Source organism: Bombyx mandarina, chromosome 22 (genome assembly GCF_030267445.1).
Source record: "Bombyx mandarina strain Sakado chromosome 22, ASM3026744v2".
In the NCBI taxonomy this organism is placed as follows: domain Eukaryota; kingdom Metazoa; phylum Arthropoda; class Insecta; order Lepidoptera; family Bombycidae; genus Bombyx; species Bombyx mandarina.
Genome location: NC_143228.1, coordinates 16,910,473 through 16,930,647, shown reverse-complemented (window position 1 = coordinate 16,930,647; position 20,175 = coordinate 16,910,473). Strand labels below are relative to the sequence as shown.

The 20,175-nt window shown below is 38.3% G+C and overlaps 3 protein-coding genes across 4 annotated transcripts in view; 1 reads left to right on the top strand and 2 right to left on the bottom strand.

Moving 5' to 3' along the window:
• The window catches only part of LOC114240171 (zonadhesin), a 138,692-nt gene extending 122,225 nt beyond the window's left edge, over positions 1-16,467 (top strand). Inside the window, exons 11-12 of one of the 2 annotated variants that reach the window (XM_089736677.1) lie at positions 11,455-11,640; positions 16,091-16,467. In XM_089736677.1, the coding sequence (XP_089592803.1) occupies positions 11,455-11,640; positions 16,091-16,344 (440 nt within the window). In that variant the 3' untranslated portion in view covers positions 16,345-16,467. Of the gene's footprint in view, positions 1-2,141; positions 2,537-11,454; positions 11,641-16,090 lie in introns of those variants that run through there. The other variant, XM_089736676.1, reaches the window with a different exon arrangement.
• Positions 7,617-11,457, bottom strand: LOC114240172 (aspartate--tRNA ligase, mitochondrial-like). The gene has a single exon (XM_089736672.1). The coding sequence runs from the start codon at positions 9,938-9,940 to the stop codon at positions 8,054-8,056; it is 1,887 nt and encodes a 628-aa protein (XP_089592798.1). The 5' UTR covers positions 9,941-11,457; the 3' UTR covers positions 7,617-8,053.
• Positions 16,468-16,615: 148 nt separating the features above from the next.
• On the bottom strand, positions 16,616-19,882 carry LOC114240123 (putative RNA-binding protein 46). The gene is made up of 4 exons (XM_028170564.2): positions 18,945-19,882; positions 18,256-18,746; positions 17,642-17,849; positions 16,616-17,371 (listed from the first exon to the last, which is right to left on the bottom strand). The coding sequence occupies exons 1-4, from the start codon at positions 19,599-19,601 to the stop codon at positions 17,207-17,209; spliced, it is 1,521 nt and encodes a 506-aa protein (XP_028026365.1). The 5' UTR covers positions 19,602-19,882; the 3' UTR covers positions 16,616-17,206.
• Positions 19,883-20,175: the final 293 nt, after the last annotated feature.

The window sequence follows — 20,175 nt, the reverse complement described above, 5'->3', positions numbered from 1 at the left end:
TCCTACCACCAGTAATTACGCAAATTATAATTTTGCGAGTTTCATTTTTATTACACGATGTTATTCCTTCACCGTGGAAGTCAATCGTGAACATTTGTTGAGTACGTATTTCATTTGAAAAATTGGTACCCGCCTGCGGGATTCGAACACCGGTGCATCGCTCAACACGAATGCACCGTACGTCTTATCCGTTAGGCCACGACGAGCTTAAAAATGTATGAACTTGTAATAAAATCTCCTTGGCTATACTATTTGTATCTGGCTGATTTTGGTATCATTAAAAGTTTAAGTTCGAAAGAAGATAATTCCAAATTAAAATTAGGCAGATGTGTGATTTTATTTATTTTTCGTACTGTCAAGATGAGTGAATTTAATGAAGACATTCGATACATTTTAAAATTTTACTACAAAAAAGGTAAAAAAGCAACGCCAGCCGTGAAAAAATATTGCGATGTTTATGGACCTAGTGCAGTGTCTGTGAGAGTAGCACTAATTTGGTTTAAGCGTTTTCAATCCGAAAATTTTGATGTCCAAAAATGCACGTCGCTCTGGTCGCCTTATTACGGATAAAATCGATGCCATTTTTGAAAAAGTGGAGCAAGATCGGCATATCAGTAGTTACGCCGTAACTGAAGAACTGGGAATTGTCCACAAAATAGTTATGGCGCATTTGAAAAAAACTGGGTACACAAAAAAGCTCACTGAAAGAAACCTAATGAACCGTGTACTCATTGGTGATTCTTTATTACGACGTAATGAAACCGAACCATTTTCAAAGAAGCTGATAACTAGTGATGAAAAGTGGATCACGTACGACAAGAACGTACGAGAAAGTTTGTGGTCAAAGGCCGGTTAGGCTTCACAGACTCTGGCAAAACCCGGGTTAACTCGCAACAAGGTGATGCTGTGTGTGTAGTGGGGTTGGAAGGGCATTATACATTATGAGCTGTTACCACCAGGCAGGACCATCGATTCTGAACTCTACTGCGAACAACTGATGAGATTAAACGAAGAAGTTGAGAGAAAGCGGCCGGAATTAATCAACAGAAGGGGTGAGGTTTTTCATCACGATAACGCTAGACCTCACACATCTTTAGCCACTCAGCAAAAATTAAGAGAGCTTGGCTGGGAGGTGTTACCTTGCACCTTCAGATTTCTACCTGTTTCGGTCTCTTCAGAATTCTTTAGGCAGTGTCAGGTTAACATCACGAGAGGACTGCCAAAACCAATTGTCGCGGTATTTTGATCAGAAGCCCCAAATTTTCTATAGCAATGGGATCATGTCCCCACCTACAAGATGGCACAAAGTTATCGAACAAAATGGTACCGACATACTTTACTTAAATGCGAATAAACTATATTAAAAAATGTTGTGAATGTTCTTAAAAAATGCGAAGAAACTTTTTCCCCAACGTATTATTATATAGAAATAAAATAGTAAACAATGTTTACAATAAGTGAGCTGTTTAGGCTTACTATACTATTTGACATTGGACGGTATTGGGTAAATTAAGTAAAAAAATTAAAAATTTTACAGCGCCCCCCTAACCCACATCAACGCCCCCCATTTTTTCCTGGGCCCCTTAACGCCCCCCTCTAGGTTTCAAACGCCCCCAGGGGGCGTTATCGCCCACTTTGAGAAAGACTGTCATAGACGAACAGACGAGTTTACAGCTCAATTGATCTTAACTGCCACTGGGTCCCTTAGGCATCACAAAGTAAATATCACCATCCACCTCATGTCTCAAACATAAGAGTCTAAGTCTCAATGGTCTAGTGTAACGGCTGTCCCACTCTTGTAATCCCGGTCATCATTCGTGGTAAATTAAGCCAACAGATACAGCCCACTGAGTTTCTCGCCGGATCGCCTTAGTGGGTCGCGTTTCGGATCCAGTGGTAGATTCCGCGAAGCACGGCTCTTGCTAGGGTTGTGTTAGCAACGTCGTCAGGTTTGAGCTCCGTGAGATCACCTATCTACTAGTTAAGCTTACGCTGAAATAGCCTCTCAAGGCTATAAGCTTAGGTAGGAGAAAAAAAAACTTCAAATCGAATCGCATTACCGCTTCGCGGCAGAAACAGGTGGTGGTACCTACCCACTATGATGCCATGTACGAAACCTAAACAACAAGTTTTTTTTCCAGAGGAATGTTCAGGCGAAAATGAAGAGTTTTCCAACTGCACGAACCCATGTCCACCGCGTACTTGCAATTCACTCGTCGCTCGTTTTGATTGTAGTAAGCCCAAACCCTGCGAAGAGGGATGCACTTGCAAACCAGATTACTTGAAACTCGACGACAATTCGGCCTGTGTTAAGATTTGCGAATGTCCGCAAATGGCTAGCTCGCCTGACTGTCCAAAATTGTAATATAAAACAAAAAAATAATAATAATAGCATGGCTTTCAAAAACATTATTCTATATTTTTTCAAGTTAATTAAGAAATTATTCTCATATAAAAGTGCTCTAAAATATTGTAAAACTCATCATAGGTAAACAAAAATATTTATTTGTTATTAAATTGACAAATTATTATTAGATATTATTTTTTCATTGTGTTTCGTGAATTTCTTCAATCCCAATTATAAAGTAGGGCCTTACGAATTATAATTAAATTATAAAATAGGGCCTTGTTATTAACCGAGGCCCTATTTTATAATAAATCTTCAATAAAATCAAAACCTGCTTATGATAGTTATTAGGGTGAACGAGCACACGGCCTATCTGATGTTAAGTGGTTACCAGAGCCCATTGACATCTACAACGTAAACGCCGCCACTCACCTTGAGATATGAATTCTAAAAGGCTTATTACATTTGGCTGAATTTAGTCGACTGAATTCAGGAGCAAATTTAGAAGCTTCTGATTACACTGTTCTAAATTCAGTTACTGAACCAATTGTCAGTTTCAACGCGACGAAGTAGGACGGTCGTGTGCGTAAGAGGATGCCCCCAGTATTGTACAACAACCAAAATTTTTTATTTTTTTTTTGTTTCATATTCTCAAAATAAAAAAAAGTAAAAACAAGAATATCGGTGAAGAAATATTTATTGCTGTGCGAAACATTAGCAAATATAAACATTATGAGTGATTTAGAACCAGCAGACTTCAAAAATGATCTATAAATGGATTCGATCTCGTTTGACCTAATATTAAACCTTGTGACACCGTTTATTTAAAAGCAGGATACTATCCTACGATAGTCTGTTATATATCTATTATATAACTATTACATATCGACGCTTGAAAGGCAAACGTGACTAAGCGACAATGTGTGAACTTTACAGTAGACTAATTTAAAGTTGAAATACCTGAAAACAAAATTTATTTTAACGAATCTAGCTGTAGTAGAATCTAGCTAGTAGCTGTAGGATTGAAATTATTTTAATAGACCTAGTAATACATTTTTTTTGCGCATCGAATATGGTTATTGCCTATCATTTATGTACAAAGCAGTTATTGTCGCTTAGTCATGTTTGCCTTTCAAGCGTCGATATCTAATCCTACGATAGTATAAGTCCAAAATAAAGATTTGGTTGTAACATTAAGATTTCTTGCAACAGGAAATTCGTATCAAGATTTAAAATTTAGTTCTTCAATATCCCAACCCCTGATGACAAAAACTATCTGGCACATTAAATAAAGGCGACCGAAATTAATACTTTTTATTCGGAAGCAAAAAACAAACTAAAACATAGATTATACACTTAATATATTTGAGAGGGACGACTGAATGAAACCATTCAGTAACTTAATGTTACCTAATGCACACCTTCCTAAATGCGTTTCTAATTAGGCTTCTAAATGATTCAGTCAGTCAGAAACCATCCTTGCTACTGAATTCAGTAGACTAACTTACTTAATGTTATTACTGATACTTAATGATATATTGGCTGAATTCAGCCAAGTGTAATAAGCCTATAAGTATAGTACCTACAACGGCTGCCCCGCCTTTCAAACCGTAACGCGTTACTGCTTCACGGCAGAAATAGGCGGGGTGGTGGTACCCACCCGCGCGGACTCACAAGACATCCTACCACCTGTATTTATGCAAATTATAATTTTGCGGGTTTAATTATTATTACACGATGTTATTCCTTCACCGTGGAAGTCAGTCGTGAACATTAAATTTGATAAGTACCGTACGTATGCCATTACAAAAACTGGTATTTGGCTGTGAGATACGATACCAATGCAACGGGCGTGTTATCATTCTAGAACAGTGTCGATAATTTTTAAAACCAAAAAAAATAATAGTAGGATGAAACCCATTAGAAAAGGAGGGGAATATTATAAAAATGAAAGGAAAAATAATTTACGGGCGCCCCTCCCGACTAGGCGCGTCAACACCTCCGCCCCCGCCATTCGCCCAATCACGATGTTCGACCAGCCCATACCGTGGGCCCCGAAGGTCAAATATTTAGGCGTCACCCTCGACAGTAGGATGACATTCCGCCCCCACATCAAGACGGTACGCGACCGTGCCGCCTTCATTCTAGGACGTCTGTACCCGATGATATGTAGGCGAAGTAAAATGTCCCTTAGAAATAAAGTGACACTCTACAAAACTTGCATACGCCCCGTCATGACCTATGCAAGTGTAGTGTTCGCTCACGCGGCCCGCGTATTTGGGACATAAAAAGGTAAGTTTTCAGCAAATTTCTTGAAAAAAGATTTTTTTTTGAAAAAGATAAAAATAAAAAATCAAAAACTTGGTTTTTTGAATTTTTCACATAAATTTTGAGATTATGTGAAAAAGTGAAAATACAAAAGTGTTAGATCTTTTTATTACCTACAACTTTGCCTAATGACTTTTTCCATAGGACTTTTAGTTTTGCCGGAAACCGAGAAAAACCGTTTTTTTTTACCCTTAACCCCCCCCCCTCCCCACCATCCCCTTCCCGACCTCAGATCGCCGGTATATATTTTTCCTTCCATTTTTATAATATTGTCCTCCTTTTCTAATGGGTTTCATCCTACTATTTTTTTTCATTTTTTAGTATTTTTAAAGGCTTCTACCCTGGTCTATTCAGGCCACGACGACTTCAAATAAATAATAAAATAACAAAAAAAATGTTTTCTTTTTTATTCCTGTAGGAGAAGAGCAGGCTGCTTAAAGCTCACCCATTGATATGTAATTTCTAGAGCCCATAAAAATAATTTATGAAAAAATAGCGATGACCTTCGAAGAGAAGAAATAGATGATGATTTACAGAAATTACGGCTTGAACACCGTCACTTAGGTACAAACAGATACGACAGTAACTGGTAGGACGGTGGTAGCTGCCCGTATAAAAACATACATTTAACGCAGAATAGTCAATAAACAGTAACGTAATTCAATCTAAACTAGTTTGCAAGCTCTGGTAACAACATAAGAAAATATATATATAATATATATATATAAAAGCGAGTAGTAACGCTAGTTTTTGATCAGAATTCAACTTTAGTTCGCAAAATGAAGACGCGAGGTGTGGTTTTATTGTTCTGTTGTGTTTATTATGTGTACAGCTGCGGTACGTTCTCATTATTATCTATTCATATTTTATATTATTATACATTTTATTTAAATGAATTTATTGTGTACTGCTATTATTGTTTTAAATGCAAATATTATTGGCCGGGTGCTTAAATAGCAATATGTATTGCACCCATTTGACTTCGAACGTGACGTGAAATTCTAAATAATATATTTATTTTTCTATTTAGACTGAAACTGCTTCGTGGCAAACGGGTACACATGCCCTACCATTAAAAGTGCCCTTACGATTACTTAACAATGGAAACGAGCAGGCTATTGGTGGAATAAAATGGCGATACTATTATGGTAGGCAGCTACTTGGACGTGCTCCTGGAATCGCTACGTCCATGAGCGACGGTAACCATTTACCATTAGGCGGACCGTATGCTCGTCTGCCTACAAGGGCAATAAAAAAAAGAACCTAAAAATAGTCTTGTTAAGAATGCGTTCATTTAACATGTAACGATTGAGGAAAATTATAAAATCTTATTAAGCGGGGTTTTTCTTAGAGTAAGATTTCCTGTTTTTTAACAGCGAAGACTTTGGTACAAGTTTTCCTCGATCTTCAATGAAATAAGAGTATGTATTAGAAATTGAATTTCTAGTCTTCCAAGAATTAATCCAATACAATCGTAAACCAAAATTCTTCCTTTGTTTTCCTACCTATGCTGATAGCCTTGAGAGGCTATTTCAGCTTCACCCTAACGTGTCTAGGTGAGCTCACGGGTCTCATACCGGAGTGTTGCTAACACTGACCCTAGCAAGAGCAGTGCTTCGCAAAATCTACCACCGGATCGGAAACGCGACCCAATGAGAAGATTCGGCGAGAAACTCAGTGAGGTGTGTCTATGGGTTAATTCGCTCGTCGAGCCCTTCGTCGCAAGCGACGGGTTCGACGAGGACGGTGACCGGTGCTTGTGGTACCTAAACACCCTTCGGTCTATAGGATCAGGTATGTAGTTTCCAGCGGTCACGACAAGAGGGTTTTCGTGCCGCCTTCTCAAAATGCCGCAATAATGCCGACTGTAGATACTTACTGACAGAGTCGAGCTCCAGGTCATCGTAGAGATCCACGTTCCTCAGGAACCATGGTGCGTCGACGGCTATCCTGCCGAATCTGGATTGAATAACCTGAAGGGGTCTCAAGTGGGTGCGGGCTACGTGAGTGAACACTACGCTTGCATACGTCATGACGGAGCGTATGCAAGTTTTGTAGAGTTACCTTATTACGGAGGGACAGTTTGCATCGCTTGCAAAGCATAGGCTAGACGTCCTAATATGAAGGCGGCACGGTCGCGTACCGTTTTAATATGGGGACGGAATGTCATCCTTCTGTCGAGGGTGACGCCTAGGTATTTGACCTGCGAGGCCCACGGTATGGGCTGGCCAAAGAGAGTTACGGGGTATTTTCTTCCAATGACGACACAACACACAAAATGTATAAATATTTGCGTAATTACAGATGGGCGGGTTGAGTTCGCACCGGTCGTGTCTACCGTCTTGTCGATATCTGTCACAAAGCTGTCACGTGTTTATTTATATTTATTTATTTGGGAAACCAACAGTATAAAACAAACATATATTAAAAAATAGCTTAAACAATAATCAAATAAGTTTCCACCATCAAAATCACATAATATAGGTAGAAAATCACAGAATAGATAAATAAGATACCTTATTTAATAGATAAATAAGATACCTTATTTATCTATTCCGTGTAGAAAGTGAACAATGGATACGAAGAGAAATTTCTGATTTAGTTTACAAACAAAAAATATAAAAAATAGAGCAACACAATACGAACTATAACATTTCGGTTTTAAAGGTAGAATGATAAACATCTAGTTTGACGCCACCTCTATTTATGTTGTGTTTATAACATTCAATTATCACTTAACAACATTTGGGGTCTAAGCACGTTTACCCAGTTAAGGGCTACAAAATAAAAAATAGTTTTTGGTAATATCCTGAAACACATTTTTTTAGTTTTTTTAAACTATTATTTATTTTCCATTATTTTGTTGAATTTTCTATAAAAGCGTATTTTTTTGTTTTTAACTATTACATATTTAATTTTAATTTTTTAGTTGAATCTCAACTTTTTAATTTTTTTTTAAAATATTGTATTGTCATCATCCTTAATAAGTATACCAAATTTTGAGTTAATCCGACGTTTTGAAGGGGGTCAAAATCATGTTCAAAGATTCTGTTACAATACTAACATACATACGTCTGAAGCTAATAAAAGCATATTAAAAATACTTTTCGCTATTGTATGCAATTATGTTTGATTCATTTCATTCATATTACATCTACTTCATCTAATTAACATTTTTCACTTTTGGCATTTTCTCATTTACCTGACTCGTGTCGGTGTAGTGGTTAGCACTGTTGACTGCCAGACCTAGTTGCCGACTGGGTTCAATTCCCACATCTGGTAAATCTTCGTGTGACAAACAGGTTTGTTTGGTCTTTGTGTGGGTATTTAATATCTACACATGTATATCTTATAAAAAACATTTATAATATTAATCTTTCATTTAATATGATTTAAATGATAATAATTTCTATCACTATGTGATAAAACATTAGGTGCACCTGACAGAGGGTCACGGCCATCATGAGACTTGGGGAATGCAATCACGTCTCTTATAGACTCTGCATCACAGGCAATTGCCATTAGCCTGTCAATACCAAGAGCAATGCCGGCATGAGGAGGACAGCCACTACTTAATGCATTCACAAAATGCCTCAATTTCTCTGAATCTATGTTCAACATCTTCATAATTTTAACTTGTAAATGCGGACTGTGTATTCGGACTGAACCACCTCCTATTTCATTACCATTCATCACTAAATCATATGCTAATGACCGAACTTTCAATGGCTCCGTTTCTAATAAATGTAGGTCATCCGGATGAGGCGCTGTAAAGGGATGATGGCATGGTTGAAGTCCATCATCCCCTTTCACAAATAACGGGAAGTCGATCACCCACAGAGGTGCAACATTGTCATTAACTTTTAGCAGCTCCTTAGATTTCAATACTGATATTATCATTTCTTTAATTTCTCCTAAACATAGGCAGGCATTTTCGGTGTCTTCACTTATAGATATAATTGCAGCACGATTCTGACCAATGGCATCTTGTATTCTCTCTTGTAGATCACTTGTATATTCCTTTGATATATTTTCATTCAACACAACCTTTGCATTATATTTTTTTGCTATATCCTTTACTTTCTCTTTATATTTGGTGGTAAGCTTCCCCATCTCACTGGGGTAAGGCAGCAGGAGAGCACCAAAGTTGTCATTTTCTTTTTTGTCAAATAAATGTTTGATGTTTATAAATTTCAAATCATACAGTAAATTTGGTTTATCACTTCCATAATTTTCCAGTGCTTCTTTATATGTAATTCTATTAAATGGAGGTCTTGGTAATGGTTTCGTAAAAGTATCATATAGCATCTCTTCAATCAATGTTAGAACTCCTTCTAGAGTGGTAAAAGATAGTTCAATATCCAACTGAGTAAATTCTGGTTGACGGTCTGGACGAGTGGTCTCGTCTCTGTAGCACCTGGCTACTTGGAAATACCGGTCTATTCCACCAGACATAAGCATTTGTTTGAATTGTTGAGGACTTTGGACTAAAGAATAGAACAATCCTTTATGACGAGTGGGGACAACAAATTCTCTAGCACCACCTGGTGTCCTGCAGAAAAGTGTCGGAGTCTCAACTTCGATAAACCCATAATTTTCCACTAGAAATCTCCGCATCTTATGCAGCATCTGTGATCTAGTTCTTAAATTATTTTGCATCTCGGGAAATCTTAAAGCAATGTATCGATGTTGCATTCTCAATTGTTCTTTTGGTTTCTGATAGTTTCTTAAGTTGAATGCTACTTTTTCTGATGGATTTAAAACTTTTAACTTTATTATGGTGACCTCAATTTCACCGGTAGCCATTTCATGGTTCACTGTGTCTCTGGGCCTTATGGAAACCATGCCTTCAATTTGTACTACAGATTCTAGTTGTAAGCTGGATAAATCAGTATCGTCACTACCAACAATGCATTGTGTGAGTCCATAGGCGTCTCGAAGCAGTAAAAATTTGGACAGACGTGAATACTGCACCCAGCCGCATATGACGACTCTTTCACCGACATTCTTAGGTCTCAATTCGCCGCATGTATGAGTCCTAATCGTGAATCCATTAATTATTAATCGTCCATCGTCAATTTTATGTTTATTTTTAATATTATGTGCGCGTCGGCAAAACGGTATATTAGAGGTTACATTTTCATTTCGTTTAATAAATGAGTTAATTGTTCTATTGTTGTTACACAGGTGTTTTAAAGTGTTTACTCTTCGTAATAGTGTACACACGTTTTTTATTTTGTTTGGATTAATTTTATGTCCCAACATTGTCGCAATTTCAGTTTTCACTCGACCTGTTAATTTACAAGAGACATGTTAAATTTTGCATGATATTAGTTTACCTCACTTTACAATAGTTTAGAAATACACAGGGTTTTTTTTAGTTTTTCCACTTTTCGAGAGGGTTTCACTATCTATATAGGGCTGCTTATTTAAAATTTAAATTGAATAAAAAAAATTCAAATTGCATTTGTACTTAAAGTCGGATTTTTTATTAGACGAAGTCAACTGACGTTTACTGTGTTGTCAGTTTTTGATGAAATAAAAAGTGTTGTGACAAAGTGAACGATTGAAAAAACTCCTGAATTAATGAAATTGCCTCGATTGTCTAGTGAATAGTCGGTGTGCCGAATTGCCGATATCGGGTACGGGGTTCGAATTTTAGGCGTGCTTTGTACATACCAACGACTTTTCGACGAAATATTATGTTCCTATAGTATTTACCTGTACCGAATATCGAGTGTTTTAAACATTAAGAAAAACATTGCGATGAAGCTTGTAAGACTGTCCTATTTCCAACACATCATATAGTTGAAACTATAGATGTATAAAATATAACAATTATAGGTAGGTAATGAAAATAAAAAAAACTGATTGTAGTTACATACTACTAGTAACATATATTGGAGCACTTTAATACAATTTTATTGTAAAATATAAATTATATTCTTTTATAATTTGAAATTAATGATTAACTCTTCACACTCATTGTTCATTCATATGATTGAACAAGAACTGAACTCATCACTATTACTTTAAATATAGCAACATTATTTCACAAAGTGACATTAGCTACTGTCAGCTGGCTTCGTCTAATTAAAAATCCGACTATAGGTAGGTACTTTTATAGTTTAAAGTTTTGAATTTGTAATTTTGTAGTTTGTACACAATCTCTGAAGTCTGAAGCTTTGTGGTGCAATTCATAGTTATCTGTTTAACATTTTGCAAATGGAATAGAGCCCATACAGCCAAAAAACCGAAACGATCAATGGAATTTATTATAGTTCAAAACAATTTGAAAATAGATGAGAGACTTGTAAATAATAATAAATACGTATATTATTGTTTTTGCGGGTTTGATTTTATTATATTTTATTTATTTATGTTATTCCGTCATACTTCATCGAAGTAATTCATGAACATTTATTAACTTAAGAGCTTATTTCGTTAAAATATTGGAAACTACTGGCTGGAGGGTCGATTCCCACATCGAGCACACTAATATAACGTGCACATATTTGCTCTTTGTTTAAATTTATACGTGTGTCTATCAATCAGTCTCTGGTTCCAATATTACAGACAAAAATGTTTTGGGGCCAGACGATAGCGTATGATTTTTATCCAGTCAGTTGATCATGATCATGAGTCACATGATCATTCTTAAAAATGATTTACTGACATTTTAATTTAACTAAAATCAAACGGAGAGCAGGCTAGTGTTCTTTGGTAGCAATTAAAATAACACTGTCTTTAGGAAAATTATTGTTACTTTACTATTTTAGTACCGAGTTGCACACGGCCCCACGAGAAACATGCATTCGTGATGGATTGTCCACCCGAACGGTCGTGCAAAAACAGAGGGATCAAGTTCAGTTGTCTCGCCGACCAGAAACGTGAACAGAAATGCGTTTGTGACGAAGGTTACGTACGGAACGAAAGTAACGAATGTATAGAAGAGGAAAACTGTGGTATTTATTCCATTAATACTTTTTTTAAGAACCTTTTTTATTATTTCAACCAACGTTCGGTCTTTGGCTAAGAGAGCGTGTTTTTATTTTCATCTGATACCAAAAATTCGCATGCAATTTTAGGGCGAGACAGTATTACGCAGTGGCGTAGCTACCTAGGGGTTAGGCGGGGCAGTGCCCCGGGGCCCCCAAGCTCAGGGGGCCCTCGATTCCTTACCAGAAATCTCGATCAAACTGAACTTTTGGAAATTTCACCTATTTTCAAAATAAATATGACAGGCTGCAACCCCACTTTAATCATGACAACTCAGTTGAGATAAATTAAAATGTTATGTTTAGGGAATTCCCCTAAATTCTTTCTGTAGGTTGCCAGTGTTGTCAATTTGACGGATGGTGATATGTGCGTTTTATTATTCATCGATGTGCGTTTTATTCTGAATTCGAGTTAAGTTTTTTTTTTCGAGAACGGTTAAAAAATTAATACTGTATCAGGAGTAAGCTCGTAGAGGCCGCGCGGTGCGCTACCAACACGCTAGCGCGCTGCCAAGGAGATAAGATACACCGAGTGTATCGCGTCCCGACCCGGCAGGCTGGTTCTGGTCCAGCGGGGCATTCCGGGACACCAGCGGCACCGTCAGGGCGGCCTGACGGGCTGCCGTACCCAGACGGCTGACAGAGCCTTCGAGGCGAATCGAAGGCTCTGAAACGTCGGCCGGGCGTCCTTGAGCTGAGCTGCGCCGCGCCGTCTGGTTGTAGTGACCACGGTAACCCCCCTACCTCATCCGGGTTCTGACCTCGGAGGGGATCGGACGCTTGTGCGAAGAGTGCAGGGGAGTAGTTTAGTGGGTAGGGCCCTGAAAACATCCTTGGTCTCACAGTCGCGGACCAGTCCCACATACCGCGCGCGCCCCCTAGGCGTGGAGACCTCGTAGAAGGTTCGGACCCAGCCCGAAAAAAAAGGCCCTGAATCTTCTCTATTTCGTTTTATTAGCCTAACCTACACCAAGTATTAATTATAATTTATGTTGCTACTGTTTAATATTTTTATTACCTGCCCTGCAGTGCACAAAAAAGAGCTTAATGTAGCTTAGAATTTTTAAAGTATTTGTATATTTCATATTTTTATTTGATAAAACCTAATCAGTTTACATAGCAGTGGGGCCCCATTTTTTAATTTGCCCCAGGGCCCTTGGTTACCTAGCTATGCCACTGGTATTACGAAAACTATTTAAAAAAAAATTTGAGTACCGGAATTCAAAATTAAATTTAAAATCAACCCGAGACAGCGAAAGTCATTCTTTTTCTTTCGAAGACATTTAATAAAAGGCATGCTAGGTGCGCTGTCTGGAGAAAAACTGTAGATTATTGGGAAACCATAGAGCGAGTAGTTTTAGAAAGTTTCGCCGATGATATGCAGGCGAAGTAAATTGTCCCTTAGAAATAAGGTGACACTCTACAAAACTTGCATACGCCCCGTCATGACCTATGCAAGCGTAGTGTTCGCTCTCGCTCACCCGCACTAACTTAAAATCATTCCAAGTTATTCAATCCCGTTTTTGCAGGATAGCCGTCGGAGCTCCATGGTTCGTTAGGAACGTCGACCTCAATGACGACCTGGACTTAGAGTTCATCAGTAAGTATCTTCAGTCGGCGTCGATGCGCCACTTCGATAAAGCGGCACGACACGAGAACCCTCTCATCGTGGCTATTCTAACCGCAGGATCGGTCCTGCGGTCAGAATGGAAAGCAGTCGACGTCGCCCCAAGCACGTCATTTCGGATCCTCCCGATCCACTAACGGTGCTTTTAGGTACCTCAAGCACCGGTCATCGTTCTCGCCGAAACCGTCGCTTGCGACAAAGGGCTCGACGAGTAAATTAACCCTCAGACACAGCCCACTGAGTTTCTCGCCAGATCTTCTCAGTGGGTCGCGTTTCCGATCCGGTGGTAGATTCTGCGAAGCACGGCTCTTGCTAGGGTTCGTGTTAGCAACGTCATCAGGCTTGAGCCCCGTGAGCTCAACTACTAGTTATGGCGACGCTGATATAGCCTCTCAAGGTTATCAGCTTAGGTAGGAAAAAAAAAGCGCTTCAGCGATTAATCTTAAGCCTTGTTTGGAGGTATGGACAGGGAAGTTGCAATTTCTCGGTAGACCGATGGACAGAATGTTTTTTTCAGCTTCGCCAGGAGCGGTAAGCGCGCACGTACTCAGTCAGGAAGAAGATCGAATGTCAATAATATTAAGAGGCCCTATCTATCTATCATATATCCCCTATTAAGGAGCATTAAACTCAACTCCATTCTTTCTATTTCTCTTCTAAATTTTTTAAGTTGAAGCCAAATTTGATAAGAACCTGCTAGTATGGCGTTAGATTTTCGTTTAAATATAGAACTTAACACAAGCCAAAGCTTTTTAATATGTTATAGATTTCGCTGCCACAGCTCTCGCTCCTACTTCGCAGCATATAAGCTAACCACGTATCAATCTTTGGTTGGCTCGTTCGTAACATCATGGTATTTAATACTTTTTATTGTGAGGTCCTTAGGTAGGTTTGTTTCCAACAGTTCAGTAAGCTCTGCTAGTTAGATATTCTGAGAAACGACGAATATTTCCGGCGTGGAAGATGAAACTCGGACAGTCTAGAAGATCATAGTGTTCTTTAAGCGTGTCCGTCAAAATAGTTCAAACAGGTGCAGTGCCTATGTAAGAACTTCTTTTAGGAAGTTTAATTGTCTTTTGTTAGACAATCTTTTTGAGCTCCACCTACCTACTGACTTTCAGCTTAACGTATGATTTCCAGTGCTCTATGATGGCGACCACTTAGGTACCGTACATACTCTACGCTGAAACTTGTTTATAAAAATAATTTATTTTCTACTGTATAAAACTTCCTCAAAATATCAAGAGTAGACATTAAACAACTGAGCCGCACCCACATTGAACATGATCATCATGACTGCCAGTAATGTTCCTTTAATCAAAAGTTAAATTTTTATGGTGAATCAAAACAGCGTATTTTTAGTAAAAATTTGACATGAACATCTTCTTCGTCGTTTTCTCATTACTGAGGGTCGTGACCACCTTAGTCTAGTTTTTGCACCAGCTTTCTCCATAATTCCTCCATGAGCTTAATAAACACTTTTATTATACAAGGTTTATTGCACAGTTCTTAGTCTGGTCATAAATACTGTTACAATTAAAAATAATAATAAATCTATTGCAAATAACATTTATTACTTTTACAGTGTGTTAGTTTAATACATAAATATAAAACAATTTAAAATATAAAAAGCTTATTCGAAGTGGTCTTCATTGGCTGCAATACAGTCCTTTAAACGTTGCACTCTTTCCATGGGAAAAATTTTCACTGCCAATCGTTCGGATTGTTTTCGGGACTTCAAATATCATGACGTTTAGAGCAAGCCGTACTCTCTAAAACTGACCATAAATCATAATCCAGCGGATTAAGATCGGGACTAGACGACGGCCAGTCTTCAGCTCTGATGAAGTCCGAAACGTTCGTTTCCAACCAAGACTGCGTAGACAGAGCTTTATGACCTAGCGCCGAGTCTTGCTGGAAGGACCATTCTTGATTATTGAACATGGTGTTGTTAAGGGGCTTCACTACCTTCTCAAGAATGGTATCTTGATACACTTGTGCCGATGTTTTGATACCTTTTTCACAAAAGTATGGCTCAGTCACTCCTTCATAGCTAATACCCCACCAAACCATCACTGAAGTCGGATAGTGCCCACGTTGCACTCTGTCGACTAATTGGGAAGCTTCCTTAGAGCTTTGAGCATAAATACGGTCATTTTGTTTATTAAAATGTTGCTCAATTGTAAAAATTTTCTCATCCGTAAACAAAAATTTTCTATGACCTCCCTTTGCGTACCGCTTCAGTAGTTGTTTCGATTTTACCACCCTATTCTCTTTTAAATTATCAGTTAAGAAATGACCAGTAAGTCTCTTATAGGCTGCAAGTCCCAAGTCATCTTTTAAAATACGCAACATGGTTCTAGGTGCTATCGTCATTTCCCGAGATAAAATCTTTTGCTTTCGGACGGGACTTCTTCGAATTCTTTCCCATGGACGGCCAGATCTTTTTGTGTCACAAACAGAGGAGGTCTCATTGCACCTATTAATAGCCCGGTACACCAACATTTTACTAATACCAAGCATATGGAATGGAGAGTTCTAAAAATTGCATTTGGCTCCATACCTACTTTGTGTAATGCAATCACAGCGATTTGGTTCTCTTTATCACCCCACTCCATTTTAATATCGTGAAATATGTTACGATGTATTGGCGCCAAAATGAGAAAACTCAATGAGCAATCATATAAAAATGACATTCCAAATTCAAATGCAATATTTTGTTCATTTTAATTGTAACAGTATTTATGGCCAGACTAAGTAGGTATATAAAATCTTTGTACGTTTTTTTAGATAAATGCTCTGAACCGAATGAGGAATACACAGATTGCAAGAGAACATGTCCTCCAGAGTTGTGCATTTCCATTGTTGCGAAATTCAATTGTAAATCTGACGAACCATGTGAAGCGGGATGCGCTTGCAAGCCCGGCTACTACAGACAACAGAACAACACGTCGTGCATACCAGCGTGTCAGTGTCAAGAAATGGCGGGAACTCCGGAGTGCCGTGCGACATTGACCAATGATATATCCGTACCATACCCATAAGACGCGTCCTTAGAAAGAAAAGTGGTTTTTGCCATAGCCAATCAATTTTGTTTCTGCATATTAAAGAAAGAGAATTAATGTATTTTACTTGGTATGTAAAGCAAATAAATATCTAAACGCGTGTGCCTGTATATCAATAAAATATCCACTAATACCGAAACCCCTGCTGTACATGCAAAGCCTACGGATTTTAAGTTGTATGCAAAAGTATAAGTCTTTCATCTGGATAAAAATGGTCACAAGCATGGGGAATAAATCAGTTTAAACAAAATTCTCTCATTAACAGCTTTATTAATAAGTGTCATACATATTATAACAGAACAAAATAAAAAAAATCAGTGCTTTCGCTCTGAATATACCTCTGTATAAGCACAAGGAAGCACTGACAGGTCGGCTTTACAAAGTAAATAACACCCGACAGCTATCAAGAGATATACAAGGTAGTCATTACAGAGAAGCTGTTACGCTTAATCTTAACAAATCACTCCAGCACAACAGACTGATCAACCCACTGGACAGATATTCAACTTATATTAACCATCAAGTTAATAAAATTTAAACATCCACTGTTGTACCAGTCTGCTGCACTAGCACAAATGATTAAACCAATAAACATATAGTCAAGTAAAGTAACCATATTCAACTTAAAACAACAGTAAAATGTCATAAAAGCAAGAAAATGTTAAATGTCATGAAGTTATGTAGAAACTTCACCATCACCTACTATGTTATGAGTTTTCGTCAATAAAACTCATTCACATAACATGTTACACTGACTAATCCTACAAGGAAATTTAGGACTCATTGCAAATGAATAAGACACAAATTTCAGTATTACTATACCAATAAAGTAAATCTAGGTTCAAACAGCTCGCCAGAGGGTAGGGAGTGTTACTGGAATCGTTGGAGGCTGACTTGGGTAGACAGCAGGGTACGGCACACAGTTTGGCATTTGAGGCAACATGGATGGATAAACATGTTGCACTGCAGTCATGGTAGAGCGCTGAATGACGTCAGCTCGGAGAACCTATGGAGCAGAAAGTAATAACACTAAAGCTTCTGAAGTATTATGGTGAAAATTAACAGTCACTGACTACCTCACTAGGAGACAATAGTTGTTCCAATTTGAAGGGTAGGATAGCTTGTGGATGTGGCATTTACACTGAATAATATGGGTTCTAGCAGCTGCATACCAGTGCTCTCAAGTTTATGCAATGTAGATGAATTTCAAAATGTTCCAAGTCTTTCTTTGCTGCATAAAATATTACGTGTACATTATGTTGGTACAACCAAATACCTTAATTGTATGTAATGCAGCTTCAGCAGCCTCTATCTGTGCTTGCTGCATAGAGACACAAGCTCTCGTCACCAGTGGTCCAACACAGCGTGGCACTGTCAGCAACGGCAGTCCCACATATGGCAATTCTACCTTCGCAATCCAAACTTCAGTACCCCCTACATCAATGTGCTTTTGGTATTCATAAGATGGCGGGGCCCACATGTATCTGAAAGATTTTTTTTATAGTAGAATCTATTGAAAAAAAGGCATGCAGTGTGGTTATTAGATACAAAATGACAGCTACTCCTCTATCAGCACAGATGTTACAGTTACCTAATCCACCTCAGCATTGAGTTTCAGAACTATTTTCAGAATTTTATTTTGTAGTGGTATGGTCATCTATCACGTAGAGATGAGATGCATGTGACTAGGAGACGTATAGAAATGGTAGTGCAAGGTAAAGGGGGAAGAGGTTGAAGACATTGATGGAGTGTGCGAATGAAAATGTGAGAAAGAGGAGCGAATTTTGAGACAACAGCTTATGGAGGAGAATGGATAGAAAAATAGACTGCCGACCCTACCCAATGGGATAAGGTGGAGACAGTAGAAGATTAACTTTCAGAATCACAAACCTCTTGCACATAGAATCTAGCTTGGCAGGAGCTAGTGGATACCGAGTGTCCATCCTTTTGTACTCTGGAGGCTTTACTTCAGTTGGAGAGCCACAGACTGATCCTGCACACGCAGAGCCAATCCCTTCGTCTTCTTTCAATGACTTCGCATATTCTTTCTTCTCCAAATGCTGTTTATAAAGTAAGAGCGTTTGGGAGAAGTCCAAAGTATTATTGAATTTCGCATTGCCTTTGTTCAATTTTTGAATACGGTAGAGCTCTCGCACTACAGGTTTCGCCCATCTTATTTCGATATTGCTACCATCAATTTCAGAATTCTGAAGCAGCCTCATTGCTAGTTCTGCATGCTCACGCTCATAGAAATGAATGAACGCGTAGTCATAAATTTTTTTAATCCGTTGTATTTTTGCGTTAATGGCAGCTTCAAACACTGACTGAATCGTGTCCGGAGTCGTTTTTATAAGAAAATTACGTACGTACAATACTTTAACCTGGAACACGAAAGGTTACAGGCACTTCAGCAAGATGTAAACAATTGGAAACTAAGTCATAAACAAAAGAATCGCAGACCACAGCGGAGCACTTATCGGATTACTATTTATTTATAAACGAAATAAACAGTCTCGGGGTAACAGACTGGCATACAATAAATATCGAAATCGCTTAGTAAAATTTAAACTCGTACTTACAGTTTTCATCTGTTCATCGTCAACGTCTGGTTCCGGTTCAGCCCAGTCCACCATCACATCTTCATTCCAGAGCTTAACGCAACCCGGGATGAGCGCGCGCCGCGCCATAGCAGCCGCGCGGTGCGATGTGAACTCCACAAAAGCAAATCCTCTGTTCAGTTTCCTGTCGTAGGCGTTTTTGTACAAAATCACATCGACAATGCCCGTAACGCGGTTAGACAGCTCTTCATAGACTTCCTCTTTAGACTTGGTTTTCGGTATGTTCCCCACAAAGAGCCGACAGTTGTCTACAGATTTCACGACGCCAATGTGTTTCCCTGGTCGAATTTCATGGTGATTTAACTCCCTTGTAGCGCGGTAGGCTTCCGATCGAGAGGTATAAGTTACAAATGCGTAACCTCGGTTCGAGCCCGAAAAATCCATCATCAGGCGCATCTCGTAGATTTTACCGACTGTGGCGAATATCGGGACCAGTTCATCCTCGAAGATCTCTCTAGGTAAATTCCCTATGAATACTTCGCAGCCTTTTTGAGGCGGTGGTCCCACCCAGTCTGGAGGTGGCCCGTACCTTCTTTGCCCATTGTGCTGCACCAGTGGATACCCTGTCTCCTGCATCAGGTCCAAGAGTTTCCGTGTCAAGTTTTTCGTAGGTTCCATTGCAGTTTTTATATCTCAGTCGCCAACAAACTCAACGTCGTTTGAAAGTGTTTTGTGCAGTATTCTCGTTCGGAGTGCGCGACGAAAAGTCGGCGAGTCAAAGTGTCGGCACCCTTTATATTTGCCGACAAAATTCATAAAACAAGTACCGACTCTCCGGCTGTGACGTAGACAACCATTTCAATTAGTTGATGCCTGTTTGTTAGTTTTTCGTATTATAAATAATTTTAATATTCGTTTAATTAATTACATATTTTAAAAGTTATATTATAATACTTTATTAATATTTTTATTTTTCAATTTAAAAGGAAATAAACGACAAAAGGATACGATCTCAAATTTGAAACAATTTTTCTTCTGTTTAATTATATCTTTCGTTTATGTTGATACGTCTAGGAGTTGAAAGTTATAAAATATTGAAACATTTTTTATTATTATATAAGAAGTAATTTAGGTTTCATAATTATTTTAGATGAATGTCCATCGAAATTCTTGACTAACCGTCTTTACCGGATGTTAAAATAGTTACAAGTAAATTAAAATACTAAAATAATAATATTATGTTGAAATACGT

Coding starts and splice junctions, on each gene's coding strand:
- LOC114240172 (XM_089736672.1), bottom strand. CDS start 9,940: ATGTTGGGACATAAAATTAATCCAAACAAAATAAAAAACGTGTGTACA.
- LOC114240123 (XM_028170564.2), bottom strand. CDS start 19,601: ATGGAACCTACGAAAAACTTGACACGGAAACTCTTGGACCTGATGCAG. Junction 18,747..18,944: donor ACGATGAACAGATGAAAACT/GTAAGTACGAGT, acceptor TTCGTGTTCCAG/GTTAAAGTATTGTACGTACG. Junction 17,850..18,255: donor CTAGATTCTATGTGCAAGAG/GTTTGTGATTCT, acceptor AAAATCTTTCAG/ATACATGTGGGCCCCGCCAT.